Source organism: Plutella xylostella, chromosome 4 (genome assembly GCF_932276165.1).
Source record: "Plutella xylostella chromosome 4, ilPluXylo3.1, whole genome shotgun sequence".
Taxonomy (NCBI): Eukaryota; Metazoa; Arthropoda; class Insecta; order Lepidoptera; family Plutellidae; genus Plutella; species Plutella xylostella.
In genome coordinates this window covers 11,564,481-11,585,115 of record NC_063984.1, presented here as the reverse complement: position 1 = coordinate 11,585,115, position 20,635 = coordinate 11,564,481, and the positions used below count along the sequence as shown (strand labels likewise).

Genomic DNA, 20,635 nt, shown 5'->3' with positions numbered 1-20,635 from the left:
TCCGTTCTTTATCAGTCAGTCGACAGTAACAGTGCCAGTAAATCGAGTTTCTGTTAAAAACAGCCTTAGTCTATGGATTTCATTCCCTTAGGTTGGTCCTACTGCGTCCATCTGTTTCTCAAATTCAATCTGTCAAATTTATTTTACTGTTTTTCTTTGCATCCAAAAGATAAATTCGTTTTCCCGTCAAAAAATACGAATAAAAGTTGAGTGAATTGTACGTAATCATTTATAATGTTATAGACTTTGTGTTGTGTATCATATTTATCAAAGAAGATAACTTTTCTATCCACATAACTAATTTATATCCAAAACAATGGCGAATGATAATAAAGAGGAAGAAGTGAAAGAACTGAAAGTGCAAAACAATGAATTGGTACAGAAAGTGCAGTTTTGGAAGATGAAAGCCGCTCAACAGGAGAACGATAAACTTGAACTGATGAAAGAAAACAATGAGCTCAGGCTGAAACTTAGCGTAAGTAGTATTTAAAACTTGCGACACCTCATTAAAATTTTCCGTTTATTGCTTCATTGGGTTCGTGTCAAAAAGCCTTTAACTTATCAAGACCTTTCTAAGAAGTAGTCAGGAGGTGGCAAAAGCTTTAATTTATATATTTTCTTTATCCTGCATATCAATTTTACAGTTGACTACCTAATTCAGATGTTATCATTATAAATTATGGTGATACAGAGAATGCGCAGCGGTGGCGCAGCGCAGGCCCGCGCGCTGGACGCGGCGCTGCAGTCCGCCAGCGAGGAGGCGCTGTCCCACCTTGTGCAGGCGTCCAGCGCTGTCGCCCGCACTATGGAACTTGCCAAGACTTACATGAAGAACCGACAAGACCTGGAGCTTGTGTCGTCACGGTGGAGCACCCTCAGCAACACCCCTGTGAAGGATAAAGTGGATAAGGTGCATAAAGTACCTCCAACAATGATGGGAGGTCGCACCACACAGCCATTTGTGTCTTTAAATAGAGTACCGTTAAGCAATAACTCAAGTGAGTAAAAAAGATACAAACAGGGAACTTTCTAAAATGCTGTAAACATGTTTATTAGAATGTTATACATGATTGTTTCAGCGCCAGCCTCCAGGAGCCCGAATCAGAACCAAAATGTGACAGAGAGGGTGCTGCCCATGCCCATGCACATACTACAAGGTGGGTTTGTAACAATGCACCTCTGAGATATAGACCTTTATTCTCCAGTATTGTGAAGTGCCATCTCAGGATCCCAAGACATTGCATAGTAATTCAGGACTAAATACATAAGGCACAAAGCTAGTAATAACTAGATAAAGCACCACAAGAAGACCACAATATATATTTTTTAAATACCTTAAACCTGCAATTACATACAAAGGCAATCACTCTATTTTACACCTTTCATATAGTCCCATCCCATAAGCAACATAAAGGCTTTAAGATGTAAATAGGTATATTTTATTGCCAGGCCTTTTAACCTTTCACTGGTGTAAAGCAACCTTAAAAAAATGCCAATTTGTTATTCCAGATGTCTACATTCCCCTGAGACGGATAGACACTTCGGAATTGAACAACTATGATGGAACTAATGACAATGCAGAGGAGAATGAAATAGATGAATTATTAGTGGAAGGTAAAGTACAAAGTAAAAGTTAACAACCAAAATTGTAATCTCTAGATGTGCATTTGGCATGGATGTTCCCACTTTTATGTTATTTTATAATTTACCAAGTACCTACCTATTGCCATCTGAAAATGAAATGAGCATCCAAGCCTCAAGAACTGATTTCTACCAGGCCAGGAATTTTAACACAACAGATACTTTGACTAAACTTTGAGCAAATATCATGAATCAATAAAATTAATATTTGTGTATTTTCAGAAAATGCTGAATTGAATGATGAATCTCAAAATATGGATGAAGATGACTTTGAAATGAGGTGAGTTTAATTTCATTATTTTTTAATGATCCTAGATGTAGTAATTTTATTACTATACATCAATTAATTTGTAGTTTTATAATAGGTAAGTATGTATAATGGATTTTATTTTGTTTCTAGTCGACAACTAGAGGTACTGCACGAGGACACAGAGGAGATTGAAGAGGAGAGTGAACCAACGCTGGTGTAAGTAACTCAAATAGTCTCTTAGCATGTCGGTGACAAAGCCTAGAGCTAAGCTAGAGTTGATCACCACAGTGCAAAAATTTGCTTTTCGTATATAAGTGAAATTTCTATAAGTACAGCACATGCTGAGTCAGAGCCATGGTTGCATAATGCCAGAAATGCCTCTGACACGCCACCATTATTTTACCAATTCTTCTTATTGTTTTATGTTATAACTGTTGTTTGTTGATGATCCAATTCGATCGAGAATAGGTGGGCAGAATTTACTTTCTACATAATTTATTATTTATTTGATACTTTATTGCACTAACATGAAAGTATTATCTTTCAGAAACAGAAGTGAGAATCCGTTGGAGGGCCCGAGCTGGCTTCTCGACAACGTGTCCACGCCGCGACCGTCGCCAGTTCTCATGAAGGTATGTACGTGGAGAAAGCTCGCCACTCACTTTGTATTCATACATTAAAATAGGTTAGGAAATAGTGTTTTATATTTTGGTGGATTATCTAAGAGAACACCAACCTGCACTAGGCCAGCGTGGTGAATGGAGACCCGTGCCCCAGCAGTGGGGACGTGATGGGTTGGGATGATGTTATTGTAAGAACTATAGGTACATTGAACAACACGACTAGACTTTGAACTGATTCCAATACCATCTTCTTCCATTGCAGAGTCGAGGCAGCCGCACCCGAGTCACTTTGGAAGCAGATTCTACAACAGAACCCGACGAGTCAGTCACCTACACTCCCCCCGCCGCCCGCGCCGCCCCCCCGCCCCGCGCTACGCCCCCGCCCCCGCGCGCCGCCACCCCGCCGCCGGCCGAGCCGCCCTCGCCGCCACAGGTTAGCTGTAGTACGGTTATTTTAACTTATTGCGGATTTTTGATTGTGAAACACTGAGTTTCTCAGGTTGCTGCGCCCTTATAGGGTGTAACATTTGTAACTAATGAACTCATTACCACCTAATCCCACAATGTGACTTGCTTAAACATATTTGTTTCCATTTCTGTTTTCTAAGCTTATTTGCCAGGCTGTACTATCACACACGCTTACGTCGTGACAAAAGTTTTTCGTCGCACTCGCTCTTGAAGTCGCGTGACGTAAGAGCGACGCAAAACTTTTTGTCACGCCTTCTGGAATGATACAGTTACCATCTCCGCCCACAGCTGGAGAACATCCCGCCTCCCCAGCTCGAGTGTCGCGCGTTCACTCCCACAGTGCGCCGCCGCAAGCGCACCTCGTCGCCGCCGCGGTCGCCGGAGCCAGACCCCGAGCCCGGTAGTGCCAGTCAGACACTCAGGTATGCGATGCTTCAGAATGAGCAAGCTTAATGAGCTTACTTAATACTAATCCCGCGTCCACGACGCTAACGGGTGGTGCGATACTAGCGGATAAATATGCAATACTCTATGGCGGGGACGGACTATACGGCGCCATTTAGCCACTCAGGTATGCTCTGCTTCAGCGTGTTCATTATATACGAGGCGACACTCCTTGTGAGTACTGCGGCTATAAGCTGCAGCGGCTAGATCCACTGCTCCATGGATCCCTGATGTCAGACTGTTGTCTGACTGAATGTATAGTGCCTGTAGTTTATGACCAAGTTATGAGGGCCACAGCGTAGCGGGTTGCTTGTTGATTATAATAATAATGCCTACGACCGCGTCTACGACGCTAGCAGAAGATGCGATGCTAGCGGCACCGTCGTACGCACAAGTATGAAATACACTTTGGGGAGATTTGTATAAATGTAGTTCTTAGCCGTAGAGTAAATCAATACTAGTGCGTGCCTCCGCGGCGCCCGCTGGCGCATGGCGTCGTGGACGCGGCCTCAGTGCAAACCATAATCGCATAACCCATGCACCGATCTTGACTTGACCCCCTAAGTTTATAATCAGGAAATATACGTAACAAATAACATATTTTTCAATTGTACAACTTTGCTCTTGTATATGTAAAGGTAATTCAGCAGTTTATTAATTTATTTCTAGATATGCCATAACACATTTAACATGGGTACACTACATAATTCCGAATTACTTTTTTACGAATATGAAAATAACGATTTTTAAAATTTCGAATTTCATAGTTCCGAATAATTCACAATCCCGAATTTTAAGTTTCCGAATAACGAAAATCACGAATAGTTTATAAACGAAATTTCAAACAACACATTTATTAAAATGACGAAAGTCAATTTTCCGAATATTATTATTTCGATGTTTCAAAAGTACGATTTTTTATTATATCGAATTGTTAAAATTACGAATCCCGAAGTTTTAATATTCCGAAAATACAAATTCCCGAATGTTTCTTAGTTAACAAGAAATGATTATATGAATAATGCAGCATAATGCGTATAAAAACAATATTTTTTAAGCTATATTATGTGAAACGCTCCGCTCCGCTTCGCTCCGCTTCGCTGCGCTCCGCTTTGTTTTTCGATATCTATGTGCACCTAACACGCTCCTCCTCGCTTTGCTCGTCGTCGCACCTATCTTTAGGTTTAGGTCCTAAGGTTTTTAAGTTTAAACACAATAAAAATCCTAGCAATTGTTTTGCTCTAAATTTGAAACGCTCCGCTCCGCTTCGCTGCGCTCCGCTTTGTTTTTCGATATCTATGTGCACCTAACACGCTCCTCCTCGCTTTGCTCGTCGTCGCACCTATCTTTAGGTTTAGGTCCTAAGGTTTTTAAGTTTAAACACCATAAAAATCCTAGCAATTGTTTTGCTCTACATTTGAAACGCTCCGCTCCGCTTCGCTGCGCTCCGCTTTGTTTTTCGATATCTATGTGCACCTAACACGCTCCTCCTCGCTTTGCTCGTCGTCGCACCTATCTTTTGGTTTTGGTTCTAAAGTTTTAAAGACGTTTATGTTTTTTTTGTCAAAATCACGAATTATCATATTTCCGATCGGGATTTGACTTTTTCGTGATTATAATAAATCGGTATTTTATTTTTCGTATATTAAAGTAATCGTATTTTTTAACATTCGTATATTTAACAATCGTAATAACAATATTCGTGATTATAATATTCGAAATTATAATTTTCGTGATTATTATAATTCGGTATTTAAAAAAATCGGTATTGCAATATTTCGTAAATTACATATTCGGGGTTATCAAATTCGGAAAAAAGTTTTTCGGAATATTTGGGTGTTCCCATTTAACATACCTATTAATTTTTGTCATGTCCATTCGTCGGCTAAGCTTTTCGCTTACTGTCCCCCAGTCTCACATCCAACCTCTCCTCCCCAGCTCCTCACGCGAAAGCCAGCGCGTGCTCAAAGTCCTAGTCCCGAAGATGTCCGTATCCGGGGACGAGCGCGAGGAGTGTCCGTCGAAGCGGCGGGCGGAGGCGCCGAGCTACTGCGGCGCCACCGACGACGCCGTGCGAGTGCTGTGAGTACTGGTCGAGTCCGTTGCAGTATTATGCTTTGTAAAGTATAGCAAGAGCCCTTTGACAGCTGTCAAATCGATATAGGTATTTTATTCGTCATTTGTTGGTTTTCAAGGGAAAATAGAAAGTCTCAACAGTAATTTTAATGTTTTTGGTTTAAGGGTCGGCAATAGGCAATCGAGGGTTGGCATTGTCATAGAATTATGTAGTAAATGATGCTCTACAGCCTTGAAAAAAATCACACAGGTAGCCGAAGAGTCTAGCTAGGTGCTGAATCATTCGAATTAAAGTAAATGCTTATGGATAACTGTAAATTAATTACGAAAAACCAGTAAATCACACTCCCGTATTGTAACAACTGTGTCGTAATTATCAAGAATTTTCATATGATTCTTATCAAATTATAAAGATAAATGCTTGGACTAGGCGCTAAATACCTTGTTTTTTAATAAACACACACCTATTTTGTGTAAATTAATCCCAAACTTGAGCAATTTTTTTCCCTCAAATCTTCATACAAATATCTATGGCGGCTTTCTGTGTTATAAAATCATAAACACAAGCGACGTTTGACTCAGTCGGCCGGTGGCCTCCAAAGAAGGGTCACGTCGGTTTAGGCGGCACTGACAGATCGCGATCTAATTGTGTACAGACACAAAATCACTGCACATTGGTTGTCATTGCACTTTTTCAACTTTTATGACACCAACATAATTTGATTTGAAATTGAGGAAGCATAATTCTTATACTATATTCAATAAATTAAATGATAATGTTTTTTATTAGTTAAGTCCATGGTACTTCTTGATTAAATTATAATTATTAATGCCTAACTAAAACTAACTAATATAAAATTAAAATTAAACTAAAAAGAAGATGCTGGCCAGATCGCTGCCACTGTCGGGTAGGGTACCCAAGACGCTGGCCGCGTTACCCCGCTATATAGCGATGCTTAGCCTTTGTGATAGGTAAGTGCCAGCCCTAGGGTCCCTTGAGACTTCTATTAGTCTGCTGCTGATGTCTTTAAAAAGCTGACGTGCCTCCGGTCCCCACGGCCCTGGGATGAGGAGCAGGAATATAGTGAATGGATCTAAGTGATGACAATACGTAGGAAGATTAGGTTAGGATTCAAAAACACAGTCTCACCATGAGAGGCATGGTCTCGTGAGGATCTGATGAGGGCAGTAACACGGAGGTGACTGAATTTTATTTCAAAGATTTAATAGCTAAAAGCATCGAGTTTGGGCTATTAAGTATGTTTTTCAGAGAGAGAGAAAGAGATTTTATTTTTCCTCTGGATGTGTTAGGTTTACTGGGTTTACTAAGTTCATTCTGTTAATGGCATCAAGTTGTTATGTGTTCATAAGTAATAATTTTTTTATATGTTTTACTATTATATTTATTTTAACAAAATGCTGTTGGTTCTCCACGAAAATGTAAAAAAATAAAAATAAATTCGTAACGTAAAATTGTCAATGACGGAATTTCTTCTATAGACAGTAGCCACAAAAAAACAAACGATAGATGGCGTGATTTGAAGATAAAGATACATTTATTCGACACATAGACAGCAACAACAACAAAAAATACAGATTTAAAGAAAAGAAACATATACTTATACAATACAACAAAGAAAAAAAAGGATACACATCAAAATAACTGGAAAAAATATAAGCCCCAATTTACTTGAGTGGGACAGGGAGTACCATAATATTTTTTTTGGGGTACTCCCCATCTATGCGAAATATCAGCTTGATATCTTTACCCGTTTCTGAGAAAAAGGGCGGTGACAGACAGTCAGTCAGACAGACGGACAACAAAGAGATCCTATAACGGTTGCTTTTTTTCTTTTGACGTTTGAAACCCTAAAATTAAGTAAAAATATTATGCTGCTACCAAAAAATGTACTTACAGGTATTGAAAAAGCGGTATATAGTACTAAACAAATTATAAACAAACAAAAAACCCGACTGCACGCTAAAAAGATGAAAACAAGTCCCAATGTTAATGGAAAGTATCGTAGGTGGGGACCAGCAGAGGGTTCACCATTTAGCTGAATGTTACTTAGAAAACGGCCTTGAGTGGCGGTCAAGTTGGTCCCCGCCTGCGATACTTTCCATTAACATTGGGACTTGTTTTCATGTTTTTAGCGTACAGTCGGGTTTTTCGTTTGTTTATAATTGTATTTTTTATTTGTAACTTTTTAGTTGTTTTTATTTTATGAAATTTTACGTCAGTAGTTCATGATCATTTTTAATTTCAATAATTTTGGTGTTGTTATTTAAATACCTTCAATATGCATATTTTTGTAATGTGAAAATCAAGCCCTTTCATTTGATACCTTACACGGCAAAGTTGAATTATTATTTTTTCGATCATCACGTTATGTCCTCTAGAGGGCGCTATGTACATTTTAATGGAACGTCACATAGCCTATAACCATCGCGCCATCAATACGCTTCTAACAATACCTCATACATCAAAATCTATCAATCCGTTTAGGCTACAGGAGGGAACAAAGAAACAGACAAACATACATACATACAATCAAAAAACATTACCCTCCTCCTTCGGCAGTCGGGTAAAAAGGAGTAAGACAGGGGGTCATTCTGAACTTTTGCGCTACGAGTTTTGGAAATTAACAAAAAAAAACCTTTTTCATAGAAACTGTTTAAAATGTACTTAGTATATGGAAGAGCGGGGTATCCTGGCACAGGTACTTTATACTTAAAAGGATACCCCATCAACTATTGTAACTAGTATGTAGGTTTACGAAATAGAATATTTTGTATTTTGAATTTGTGAATTTTGAATTTTTTTAGAAACTTTGTTGGACATGTGACTTTTTACCATGGAAAATGAATTTTTTTTTTCGCGAATTTGCAAATCTCTTAGAACAAAAGTTGTTCAGAATGACCCCTTGAGTCATCCCCTTTTGGCTTAGTATAGCCCTTTTGCGACACTATGTATTTACTTTGCTTTGTCGTCGGGGTTCAGTTGGCTGGAGGATGCCCGAAACTTATTATCTACACTTTAATACTTGTAGTTACAACATGTGTGCGTGGCACTGCGTGTGCTGTGTGAAGAGCATTGAAAACCCAAAATTGGCGCGGCACGTCACCCTGTACGGGCCCTTAATAGGTCTCGCTATTAAACCAAAAACGTCGCATCGATCTTGTGTTGTCGTTATGTGTAAAGTGTGTAAACTAATAAAAAGTGCTCATAATAATTTTACTAGTAAATGTACTCCGATGATCATATGTATAATTTTTGTTTTTAATTATCATTTCTGTATTTATCGTAAAAACGCGTGTCAAGATCGGTGCTAGGGGCTGTAGGTTGTAGCTGCCAAAGCAAAATCCCTAAAAAAAATTAACACAATTTTCTGCATAGTCCTTACTTAAAGCAAAATGACTCTAAAACCTGCGCCTTACAAGTCCCACTTCCCTTCCAGAGAGCAGCGCGGTTCCTCCCCCCTCATCCAAGAAGGGGAGTCGTCCAACCTTAGCTCCGGCAGCCGCGACAGCGACGGCGACGCGCCTCGAGCCCGCCGCAGCAGGAAGCAAGTCACGTATAAGGAGAAACCACTTAATAGGTAAGATTGGCTGGAGCGAGTTATGTAGTGAGTCAAGTGAGTGTCTCCTTATATTGCTGCAGCCCCAGTAGGCTGATTAAGTTAGCGGTAAATTGCGGTGATACGCGCTAACGCTAGGAATGCCCCTAAGCGTTCGGTGAACCTTACACCACGGTAACAAACCTTAGTGAAGTAACCTAGTCCAGGATTAGTGTTTGTCATCGACACACAGAGCTTATGAAAATAATAATAATAATATCTTAGTTACTGTAAGGAATTGACAATAGAGTACATGCAATAACAAATAAATACTGTTTTCTTTTTCAGGAAATTGAGAAGATGATCGACCGGTGATTTGGAATAGTGTCAAAAATACATTTATTTATTAAGAACCTACATAAACTAGGTCACAAGATTTTAATTTATACATAGGCATCGTCAAAGTGAATATACACTTTATAAAGTATTATTGTGGAATGTTGTTTGTATGTAAGAACTAATGCGATGATGTTGATCTAGATTACTAACTTCACGACTGACCTTTTTATCTATCATCATACCTATCCTAACACTCGCTTTATTAACAATTAGGTTCTTCAATCTAAAAAATTAGTGTAATTCACTAAAGTAATCCGAATGCATCAACAGTCTTGATGGCTATTCTCAGAAATAAAGAATCTATTTACTGTCATGACTCATAGGACAATAGTAGAATTATAATGATAAAAGCATGCTAAATCTGAGCTAAGGATCATAACTAATTCTCTAAGAGATCTTAGCCCAGCAGTGGCCAGCGCAAACTATCCAAATAAATTTGTAGATGACTAAACGATCAATACGTACCATGTTTTTCGCGTCATTAATAATACCCTGTGCCTTTACTTTTCTTGACTTCCTTAATACTATAGGGGCCAACAAAACATTTTGTTTTTTGTATAGCCATTCTGTTGGCGTAGCAATATGAAAAAGACTAACAAATAACATAAATTCGCGCGTCTTCAATAGCAAACATCTCACTCGTCGTTTGTTTTTGCCCTGTGGCTACGGAAAAATATGAATGTTGTAAATTGGAGCTAGCAGATTAAAACTTCCAACAGCCCTTTGAGCATTTATAGCGCGATCGAATATATAATTATAAAGTATTTAAAAATGTAGCCTTGCACGTATAGCAATATATTTAAATAGTAAATCCTACTATTTAAATATATTGCTTAAATTAACTTAATAGTATTGCAAAAAAATCCAATGATAAGTTTCATACTTTGTGTAATTATTTCTGTTACTGGGGCTGAGTTGCAGAATAACTTTTAACCATATGACGCCGAAAATGCTAACTTTGACAACAGAAACAAGTGCCAACGCCAAAAAACAATAGTTAGGGCAATTCAGGGCTGCCAGTTAAAGAAAAAAATATTTTTTTCGTCTTATACCAGTTGCAAAGTTAGCGTTGTTGGACACTACTTCTTTTAGCACTAGATGATCTCGTGTCCCTTCCTGTAACTGGGCGATGTTCATGTATAGTGTATACAAAGTGCCTGATAAAATATATGAATAAAACCGCAACCATAGCAAATTTCAAAAGTGATACTGCCATGTTTGCCTTTGTGTTTTTGATAGCTTGTACCTGATAAACTCTTTATTATTAGTATTGTACTTAGATGTGTTTAAACAACTTAGTTGTCTCATTTATTGTTAACAGTGGCAGAATGAAGAGCATTTTGTATAAGATGTTAGATATAATTTTTCTAGTTAGACAGTTGATTAAGTACCTAATAATGTGATCTAACCGTATTAAACTAAAAGCTATGTAGCTTACACCAGACGCATGTATTCTATGTACTGTATCTACATAATGCTGTTTAGCCTAGAAATCACAGACTGAGATTGTATTGTTATGTCTGATGAGGACTCTGGTACTTTTGATTATTAAAAACAGGGTGTTGTTAAAAGGGTCCACTAAGCCGAAAGGGGGTGACTCAGGGGGTCATTGTGAACAACTTTTGTTCGCGAATTTACCAAACTAGTAGAAGAGAATGACCCCCTAAGTCACATCCTTTCGGTTTAGTATACCCTTTTTGCAACACCGTGTATAAACATTATTAAATAAAAATATTTAAATGAATATAAATTGGCCTTTTTAATCCCACTTTTGAAATGACAAAATAACTTTATAACAAGACAATATATCATATATTCTTATTCTTATGCTATAGCGCTCAATAGGTCTGAAAATTAATACACAGAGCAATTGGAATAAGTAAAGTTTATTTACAGAAACAGCATTATTAGTACAAATAAATAACTTATTACTTATCACATTTAATAGGTAAACAATAAAAATATGTTAGTAACATGGATCGAAGTAGTCACATTATATAATTTGGGACGTGTTTTGTATATTTATAACTTTAAACATTGCGCCAGTAATCTCATATGCATTAAAATGAACACACATTTGGTTTCCTGAACAACAATGTGTAGTTATAATGCATTAGTTGTATTCGACATGCCCCTACAAATTGCAAATAGTGATATGAACTTTGTTTTATGAGGCGAATCAGAAATGAGACTTATTCAGTACCTACTGAAGCGATATCACTGTCTTGTTCTTGGTGTATAAAGCCTGTAAATGTATCATTTACACCAATATAAACCTTTACTCTGTATCGAACTAAGTACCTACCTATTCTAAATAAACATAAAGTAAAGATTGAATGAAAACTAATAATTATGTCTTTCCGACCATAAAATAATATTCCATGTCACATTAACAACGATAAATAAAACGTATGAACTGCCTTTCTACTAACCTATACTACACATACACATACACATCAATAACTAAAGTTTTAAGTAAATGGTTACTACAAAAATAGCATCGAATATTTTAAAGACTCCATTTTTAGAATTTTTATACACATCACCTTCTTAGTACTTTAAGTACCTACAGAAGATAAAACTACAGGTTTACTTAGAATAGTTATAATTCTTTGATCATTTATGAAAATTATTTTTCGAATTCCTCTGTTCCAAGAGTTGTAAAAGAATATGGTTACAGTATTTTTTTCTACATACAAGGAGGATATTAATAACATGTTTTAAAACGTTAGATTCACATACCAGGTAAATTAAGGATTATATCAGTATATTGTTACATATAGGTGCGTATGGCTAAATGGGTAGACTACAAGCTTGATTATGTATTGATCAGGGCAGTACAGGAAAAAAATACATTTCAAATGCATATTTACACTCAGTACAGTTATAGTACTAACAGTTCTTACATAACCTTTCATGGTTTAAACAATAGTTAATAAAATATAACAAAAAATACGACTTCTAAGACAAGACACTTCATCTGTCGTGAACCTAAAGCTATCATAATGACCTATTGTCGGTGAAATTCAAAGCGTGATACACATAGCGGTTTATGTACTCATATTTTGTATACATAGTTTGATAATGGCATGCTTTAGGATTATATTTTATATGTTTTGGATTTAAATAATGTTGACAGGGTTTCAATATAATAATTATAATATGTATTTTATAATCTTATACATTTCTTCTTTATGTATACTTAATTACTTTCTGTATCGTAAATTCGTGACATAATTATGATGTCATACGATGCCTAATGCCTTAATTAACCACCATACACATGATGTTTAAACTCAGACTGATAGTAGTACGTAGCCACGAATCAAGTTGGCGATACTCCAGCATCACACAAAATTAAACAACCTTATTAATGACCAAATAAACGAAAACTCGCAACACAGTACTAGGAATCACCGCAACTTAGTACTAGTACAACAGCTACCGTACCACGACCGCCACATTAGCAATCAACAATCTAAAAGTATCGCTTTACCTGTCAAACACCTGTCAGATCCATACAAGTTACGTAAAATTTTACACATACCTAAGCGTCAATTCACACGTACCACAACCACACCACGTCGCAGCGGCTTTTTGCAGTTGCGTTGTGGCAGCGACAAAATGTCGATGTGACTGTGTTGTCGCTGTCGTTGCGATGTGGTAACCACGTCGTCGTGTGCAGTTAATACGGAGAACAGGTTGCCGCGGTGCCGCCGCCGCGTGGCGGCGTTGCCATTGCGATATGGTTGCGTTGTGGTTGCGATGTGGTCGAATTACACAGGTGGTCGATAACAACGGCAAAATGTGGCACGTGTGAATTGGATTATTCATTGTCAATACAAAATATACGCCCGACCACACGGCGTGGTTGTGGTGTGGTTTTGGTACGTCTGAATTGACCCTAAGCAGCGCTGCTTAAGGATTGTCGATTGCTAACGTTCGGTGGTAGTACCACAGCAGTAGTGACCGTGTGTTTACTCCTCTGATTGCGAGTCGTCGGGCGCGGGCTGGTCGGCCGGCGGCGGCGGCGGCGGACTCTTCGGCTTCAGCACGATCACCGCCGTGCGCTGCGGCGACGCGCTGCGAGGCTGCTCCTGGAATTGACAAAGATAGAAGGCTTTATTCATCGAGCAAATTAATATTTTTTTATGAACGTCAATGACAAGTGTAAAGATGGAGAGAGATGGAAGTGTAAAGAGTGTGAATTGGTTAGGCCTGCTATTTAGGTCAAAAGGTCATAGGGTCAATCCCTATAACATTTGCACAATCAGTTGATGAAATACAGACAGTTGGATGTCACTCCGTACCTATACTAGCCTAGGCTATTTTTAACAGCATGCGATTTGATCACGCACGCGGGATTGCCATACTACGTCAATCACCTTGGTTCAAGCCAAGCCTTTACCCTGATGCTCCCAACTTGCACAAAAGTTACACGCCGGGGATAACAGTCGCGAGCGTATGCCATGCCCCTCTCACCTGCGTCTCGGAGCCGTGGTCGTGCAGGGTGCAGGAGGCGCCGTGGTCGTGCGGCGTGTGTCCGTGGCGTGGCGTGTGTCTCACCTGCGTGTCGGAGCCGTGGTCGTGCAGGGTACAGGAGGCGCCGTGGTCGTGGCGGTGGTCGTGCGGCGTGTGTCCGTGGCGTGGCGTGTGTCTCACCTGCGTGTCGGAGCCGTGGTCGTGCAGGGTGCAGGAGGCGCCGTGGTCGTGGCGGTGGTCGTGCGGCGTGTGTCCGTGGCGTGGCGTGTGTCTCACCTGCGTGTCGGAGCCGTGGTCGTGCAGGGTGCAGGAGGCGCCGTGGTCGTGGCGGTGGTCGTGCGGCGTGTGTCCGTGGCGTGGCGTGTGTCTCACCTGCGTGTCGGAGCCGTGGTCGTGCAGGGTGCAGGAGGCGCCGTGGTCGTGCGGCGTGTGTCCGTGGCGTGGCGTGTGTCTCACCTGCGTGTCGGAGCCGTGGTCGTGCAGGGTACAGGAGGCGCCGTGGTCGTGGCGGTGGTCGTGCGGCGTGTGTCCGTGGCGTGGCGTGTGTCTCACCTGCGTGTCGGAGCCGTGGTCGTGCAGGGTGCAGGAGGCGCCGTGGTCGTGGCGGTGGTCATGCGGCGTGTGTCCGTGGCGTGGCGTGTGTCTCACCTGCGTGTCGGAGCCGTGGTCGTGCAGGGTGCAGGAGGCGCCGTGGTCGTGGCGGTGGTCGTGCGGCGTGTGTCCGTGGCGTGGCGTGTGTCTCACCTGCGTGTCGGAGCCGTGGTCGTGCAGGGTGCAGGAGGCGCCGTGGTCGTGGCGGTGGTCGTGCGGCGTGTGTCCGTGGAGTGGCGTGTGTCTCACCTGCGTCTCGGAGCCGTGGTCGTGCAGGGTGCAGGAGGCGCCGTGGTCGTGGCGGTGGTCGTGCGGCGTGTGTCCGTGGCGTGGCGTGTGTCTCACCTGCGTGTCGGAGCCGTGGTCGTGCAGGGTGCAGGAGGCGCCGTGGTCGTGGCGGTGGTCGTGCGGCGTGTGTCCGTGGCGTGGCGTGTGTCTCACCTGCGTCTCGGAGCCGTGGTCGTGCAGGGTGCAGGAGGCGCCGTGGTCGTGGCGGTGGTCGTGCGGCGTGTGTCCGTGGCGTGGCGTGTGTCTCACCTGCGTCTCGGAGCCGTGGTCGTGCAGGGTGCAGGAGGCGCCGTGGTCGTGGCGGTGGTCGTGCGGCGTGTGTCCGTGGCAGTGCTCCGTGTCGTCGTCGCGCTCGTCGTCCGACTCGCCGAACTTGTGCGGCTTCTCGTATATGCAGCAGCCTGCGGGAATGGTTCAACATAATGGGGAAGAAAACCAAGTGAAATTTTGGCAGCACTATCGAGTGAGCCTTTCAGGTTCGGGAGAAGATATTGTGACTAAACCAACCAATTAGAACTGGGGAATCGGGCCTACTCGACAGTGACGACATCTGGAATGAGCTTTGCGTTTTCCTTCCCATTAAAGCAAGCGCTAGGGCTGTGACGTAGGTGGTCAGTAGTTATTGGACAAGGAGTGTTGTGAGCGTTTTGGGAGACGATTATGTCTAGCAGTGGACGACTATTGAGATGATCATGAATATGATTTGCATTTTAAACATTATGTCGAATCCTCCGAAGCTGGCCGCTATTATTCAGCAAAGTAAATTGAATACAAACACAACCGTTATGGCTATGTTATTGGTCAAATAAATTACTTATCGACCAACAATCATTACTTTAGAAATTTCACCTAAATAAGAAGAAAAAGTAGATATCCATCTTTAGTCGTGGCTCGCATGTATTGCTGTAAACGACACCACTAAACCACACACACCACTGTGGTGTCGTTCACAATTTTTATATAGGTATGGATGGTCGTGGTTCGTGGCTACTTACACTTGGACTTCTTCTTGTTCATGTGTTCGTTGTCGACGGTGTCGGTGGTCCAGATGACCTGGCGGCGCTCGCGGGGGCGCGTCTTGCGCAGCGTCAGCTCCACCGGCGGCTGGGCTGGCTCGGTGGGCTGGGGGCAGAGAAAAAGGACCTCATAGTAAAGTTTTATACCCACCAGTGGGCGATAGAAGGCTGATGATGATGATGAAAGACCACGATCGAGTTGCAGAAAGGAACTTGTCGGCATTAAATCTATGTCTGTCTCTTTCTGTGCATATAGGTACTATCAAAGCATCAAGACATTTAATGCCGAAGTTAGCTTAAAGTTCATTTGTAGGTAAGGTCTACGTTTGTGAATGAGGTAGATGTCGCCTCTGGACCTCATCCGACGCCATCTTTCGGTCTCATCTTTGCTTTCGTCTAGGGCGGTTTTTTTACTGAATTACTAAAGCAGTACAAATGTTGATTTACTCTCTTAATACCTACCCAAGAGATATTCCCGTTGACATCGGCCACCAAGGTGAAGGATCTCATTTGTTAGGTAGGAATAATGTGTGTGAGTATGAACGTTTTCCAAACGATACCTACCGCTGCCGCTGTTTATGTATAAAATTTACAAACCAATTTGCATATGTAATGACGCAACGGATGTAATGTAGGTATATCGTAAATAAAGTTAGGTCCCTCAATTTGTCGAGAATAAATTATTTGTTTATTTGTTTCTAATTGAAAGTGATTTGCGTTAGTCTTTGTTCATATTTGAATCTACTGTTCCAAGGGTGTTTTGAAGGCAAAATAATCATTGTTTATCCGTAAATACAAGAAGTAATGGATGGGGGATTCCGAGGACAGTGTTGTATATTAGTTTTTTGGAATATTACTATGTTAAGCAGTGGACGATTGTTATGTAGTAATAGGGACTATTAGGGCTGGACAAGAGCGCGCAAGTGAAATAAAAGTAGTACTTAAATTATTGTATACAATAATTTAATATTATTATGTAATTATAATCTTATATAGCTATTTATTTATTATAGTACAAGTACCTAATCCGTGAAATAACATTTAAACAATACTATAAAGATACAAACAAGATACGAGAGAATAACAACGAAATATTTATTTACAACACTTGTCAAGATATCAGCCGTCGTAAATGTCCATTATCTTGGAAAAAACATTACATTTGTTACATCATCGCACCACTTTGTTGCTGTACAGATCGTCTATTCTCTTGCTGCCATATCCGAGGAACTCTGAGAGTATTTCTCTGGTGTGTTGGCCGAGCAGTGGGGGGGCGGTGCGCACCTCGTTCCCCCCCTCGCTGTAGGTCGTGGGCGGCCCCGCCACCCGCACCACCCCCGCCAGCGGGTGCGCCAGCTCCTTCACCAGCCCTATCTCCTTCACATGCTCGTCCTCAAACACTTCCCTCAATGTATTCACTGGACCATTCGGGAAAGACGCTTTGTGGAATATGTCTGACCATTCTTTCTTAGTTTTTGTCACAATAATGTCACTAATAATTTTGATTAGCTCCACGCGATTTGCCACTCTGTCAGAGTTGGTTTTGAATCTGGCATCATCAACTAGATCTTCTCTATTAATTAACTTGCACAGATCTTTGAATTGTGCATTAGATCCGGTCCCCAAAACTAAGTATCCATCTTTGGTCTTGAAGGCTTGGTATGGGACAATGCTGGCATGAGCCGTGCCCCAGCGCTGGCCCTCAATCCCACAGTTCAGGTATGTGGTTGCCAGATTGATTAAAACATTAATCTGTGTAGAAAGAAGGTTGCAGTCAATCCTCTGTCCCTTTCCAGTCTTTTGTCTATGGTACAGGGCAGTCAGTATAGCTCCGTATGCGTGGAGGCCGGTGCAGATATCTGTCAGTGGGACCGCTCCCTTCACGGGCTCACCTTCAGGGTGCCCGGTGAGGTTGATCAAGCCCCCCATGGCAGCAGCAATTACATCATATCTGGAACAATAATATTTATTGTTGTTATCTGTAAGACAATACAAATAACTGCCATTTATTATCTCATATCATTAGTTGTATGATAACTGTATATTAAAATTAAATAGTAGTATCATAAATTACCCAGGTTTCTTGGCATATGGTCCAGTGGGTCCGAACCCTGTGATGGCACAGTATATGAGCTGCGGGTTGAGCCGGCTCAGTGTCTCGTAGCCGACCTCAAGCTCATCCAGTTTCCCTGGCACAAAGTTCTCCACCATCACATCACACTTTTTCGCCAAGTCATGGAACACTTTTTTACCTGTAAAGTAAGGGCGAAAATCCTATTTAGTCATGATTTACATCTCTGTTTTTTGGTTGTATTATGCCATGAGTGGTGTAAAGGACACCCACTACTGATACTTAATAAAAATCATGAACAAAGATAACAAAACCACTGTATATCCTGTGTATATCCACAAGAAAAAACACATATTACAAGAAAAACAATAACAAAAACATTATTTTCATCTTACCTTCTTGACTCTTGAGATCAATGCACACACTCTTCTTGTTTCTGTTCACAGACAGGAAGTAATAAGCATCTGTGGATTCCTTGATGAAGGGCGGGCCCCACTTCCTGGCTTCATCTCCATCCAGACTCTCCACTTTGATCACATTTGCTCCCAGGTCACCCAGGGTCATCGTGCAGAATGGCCCAGCTATTACCCTAGTGAAGTCTAGAACGTTGATGTCACTAAGCAGCCCAGGATTAGGCGCCGTGGAATATGAACACCTTCTCAAACATTCCGACTTTAAAACGCGAAAAATTATCGACCTAAACACGACCATTTTGTACAAGTGGCTGGTTATTTATGATCTTAAAGTGTTATCAGTGCGTGCGGAGCACAGTGGAGATAATATAGTCATAGTAATATTAATGAGCATACCTCCGATGGGGGGGTAACAGTCGTGGACACGGCCGCGCCAGCAGCACTCGTGGTAGCCATCTGTTCTTTTGGTCTTTCACCCATGAGACTAATACTTTCTTGGTGTAATTCTATTCACATGATACGCTTACTAAATAAGCAGTATAGTAAATCCCGTAAATACAATGGAATCAAGCTAAATTGTAATGTAATAAATTCAGAGAAAATCCGAAAACAAATAACTTTTCTTGACTTCTGTCAAAATCAAATGACATGACAATGACACTACACTGACAGATGACAGCTATGAAACTGACATTCTAACACAGAGTAACTAACAAACAAAAGGATGATTCTCGCTTTCGTGTTGTTGTTGACTGCACGTGGTTTTGGAATTTTTCAAATTACAGCCATTATTAGTGTTTTCCGACCGAGATTGTGTTGTTCTGGTGTTGGTTTGTGTGTCCTGTGTCTGGGTAAGTAGTAGTTATTACCTGTTTCTGCTCCATCTGGATAATTCCAGATGGAGCACGACGTAGACCGCCCCCCGGACCCGCCGCCGGACCCCGGCCCTACTCCTATTCCTCCTTCTCCACCACTCTTCCCTGAAACCCCTCAGGAATCAAGCCGTAAGCGCCCCCATGAGGAGCCAATTACTGACTCAGGAAAAAGAGTTATCACGGACCCAGAAATTGCGTCTGCATCCATCCAGTCGATGTATACGCACCCTAGCCTCAACGAAAACAACAAAAGGTACGAATTGCAAGATGTAGGACCATTTATTGTCCACGTTTCGAGACTAGAGTCATCCCCCTCTCAAGGTACTTCCCTAAAAGCTATCAAATTCGGCCAGTTTCTACATAAAAACAAAATTGCAAATATTACCCGTGACGGAGTTAAAGTAGTCGGTCGAAACAGAGTAGCTGTCGAATTCTGCACAGCAGCTGACGCAAACAAATTTATGCAAGATCCACTGCTCAATGAAAATGGATACAAGGTAGGCATCCCAACATACAGCATCACCAGGATGGGTGTATGTAAAGATGTTCCACGGGACTTGTCAATGGATGAATTTGTGAACTCACTTGATCTTCCCCAAGGTTGCGGTCATGTGCTAAGAGCAAGGAGATTCAGTAGGAAGAATAAAGACAGTGATGGAAAGGTTTCCTGGATTCCAACTCAAACAGTAGTCATCACTTTCAGAGGTCAAGTCTTACCAGAAAAGATTTACTCGTACAAAGCGACAGTCATTGTAGAGCCTTATAAATTCCCCACCATCCAATGCAGAGCTTGCTGCCGTTTTGGTCACGTGAAGGCACAATGCCGTTCCAAGCCCAGATGTTACCGTTGTGCTCAACCACATGATGGTGAAAATTGCACCATATCCCAGGAAAATGCTTCATGCCTACACTGCTCCGGCAGACATTTCTCAACAAACCTAAACTGCCCTGAGCATTCTAGGCAAAAATTTGTTAAATTGATTATGTCTCAAGACAATATTTCCTTCTCTGAAGCAAATGCCAAGGTCCCTAGCAGTAGGAAACCATACGCAGAAGTTGCCAAATCTCCATCTTCTACACAAAATTCACCATCAGCCTCTCCCCCATCACAAACCACCTCATACAGGAAAACGGTATTCACCCAAAGGCGTCCCCATGCCCCCCTTGGTAAGAGCTATGATAAGCAAGCTCACAACAGCCTAATTGCTGATGTTTCATCTTCTCTCCCCAATGGATGCGCCCTCAATAATAACTCTCCCTCTTCCTCTATTTCAACATCTACACTCCCAGTAACTCCTAATGATAACCTTCTAGAGGTATTGATTTCCTCAATTATATGCATCGTGTCAAAATTCAATGATACAACCCTACCGCCCAACGTTGCCAATAAACTCAAACTTCTCTACCAATTCACAAATGGCTCTGACACCAATCCTTCAGT

At 41.4% G+C, this 20,635-nt stretch overlaps 3 protein-coding genes across 4 annotated transcripts; 1 reads left to right on the top strand and 2 right to left on the bottom strand.

Moving 5' to 3' along the window:
• The first annotated feature begins 85 nt into the window (after positions 1–85).
• On the top strand, positions 86–10,027 carry LOC105380168 (histone H3.v1). 2 transcript variants are annotated; one of them, XM_048630529.1, is made up of 12 exons: positions 86–475; positions 692–998; positions 1,080–1,157; positions 1,510–1,614; positions 1,864–1,921; positions 2,042–2,107; positions 2,445–2,523; positions 2,777–2,947; positions 3,271–3,404; positions 5,365–5,508; positions 8,961–9,101; positions 9,408–10,027. In XM_048630529.1, the coding sequence occupies exons 1-12, from the start codon at positions 317–319 to the stop codon at positions 9,421–9,423; spliced, it is 1,458 nt and encodes a 485-aa protein (XP_048486486.1). In that variant the 5' UTR covers positions 86–316; the 3' UTR covers positions 9,424–10,027. The 2 variants fall into 2 exon arrangements, with proteins under 2 accessions (XP_048486486.1, XP_048486480.1); XM_048630523.1 differs by having other exon boundaries at positions 2,439–2,523.
• Positions 10,028–11,328: 1,301 nt separating this feature from the next.
• On the bottom strand, positions 11,329–18,951 carry LOC105381801 (E3 ubiquitin-protein ligase PPP1R11). Its single transcript, XM_048629022.1, has 5 exons — positions 18,716–18,951; positions 15,815–15,941; positions 15,069–15,220; positions 13,362–13,555; positions 11,329–13,004 (listed from the first exon to the last, which is right to left on the bottom strand). Exons 1-4 carry the CDS (start codon positions 18,797–18,799, stop codon positions 13,436–13,438), a joined length of 483 nt encoding a protein of 160 aa, XP_048484979.1. The 5' UTR covers positions 18,800–18,951; the 3' UTR covers positions 11,329–13,004; positions 13,362–13,435.
• Positions 16,917–18,687, bottom strand: LOC125490273 (succinate--hydroxymethylglutarate CoA-transferase). Its single transcript, XM_048629017.1, has 3 exons — positions 18,302–18,687; positions 17,910–18,087; positions 16,917–17,786 (listed from the first exon to the last, which is right to left on the bottom strand). The coding sequence occupies exons 1-3, from the start codon at positions 18,615–18,617 to the stop codon at positions 17,006–17,008; spliced, it is 1,275 nt and encodes a 424-aa protein (XP_048484974.1). The 5' UTR covers positions 18,618–18,687; the 3' UTR covers positions 16,917–17,005.
• Positions 18,952–20,635: the final 1,684 nt, after the last annotated feature.

Excerpts from the sequence above, each read along its gene's own strand:
- LOC105380168 (XM_048630523.1), top strand. The coding sequence starts at position 317 with ATGGCGAATGATAATAAAGAGGAAGAAGTGAAAGAACTGAAAGTGCAA. Across the intron at positions 999-1,079 it reads ACCGTTAAGCAATAACTCAA|CGCCAGCCTCCAGGAGCCCG; the intron begins GTGAGTAAAAAA and ends TGATTGTTTCAG. Across the intron at positions 2,948-3,270 it reads AGCCGCCCTCGCCGCCACAG|CTGGAGAACATCCCGCCTCC; the intron begins GTTAGCTGTAGT and ends CTCCGCCCACAG.
- LOC125490273 (XM_048629017.1), bottom strand. The coding sequence starts at position 18,617 with ATGGTCGTGTTTAGGTCGATAATTTTTCGCGTTTTAAAGTCGGAATGT. Across the intron at positions 18,088-18,301 it reads TGATCTCAAGAGTCAAGAAG|GTAAAAAAGTGTTCCATGAC; the intron begins GTAAGATGAAAA and ends CTTACTTTACAG. Across the intron at positions 17,787-17,909 it reads CCATATGCCAAGAAACCTGG|ATATGATGTAATTGCTGCTG; the intron begins GTAATTTATGAT and ends TTATTGTTCCAG.
- LOC105381801 (XM_048629022.1), bottom strand. The coding sequence starts at position 18,799 with ATGGGTGAAAGACCAAAAGAACAGATGGCTACCACGAGTGCTGCTGGC. Across the intron at positions 15,942-18,715 it reads CTGTTACCCCCCCATCGGAG|CCCACCGAGCCAGCCCAGCC; the intron begins GTATGCTCATTA and ends CTCTGCCCCCAG. Across the intron at positions 13,556-15,068 it reads ACCACGGCTCCGAGACGCAG|GAGCAGCCTCGCAGCGCGTC; the intron begins GTGAGACACACG and ends TGTCAATTCCAG.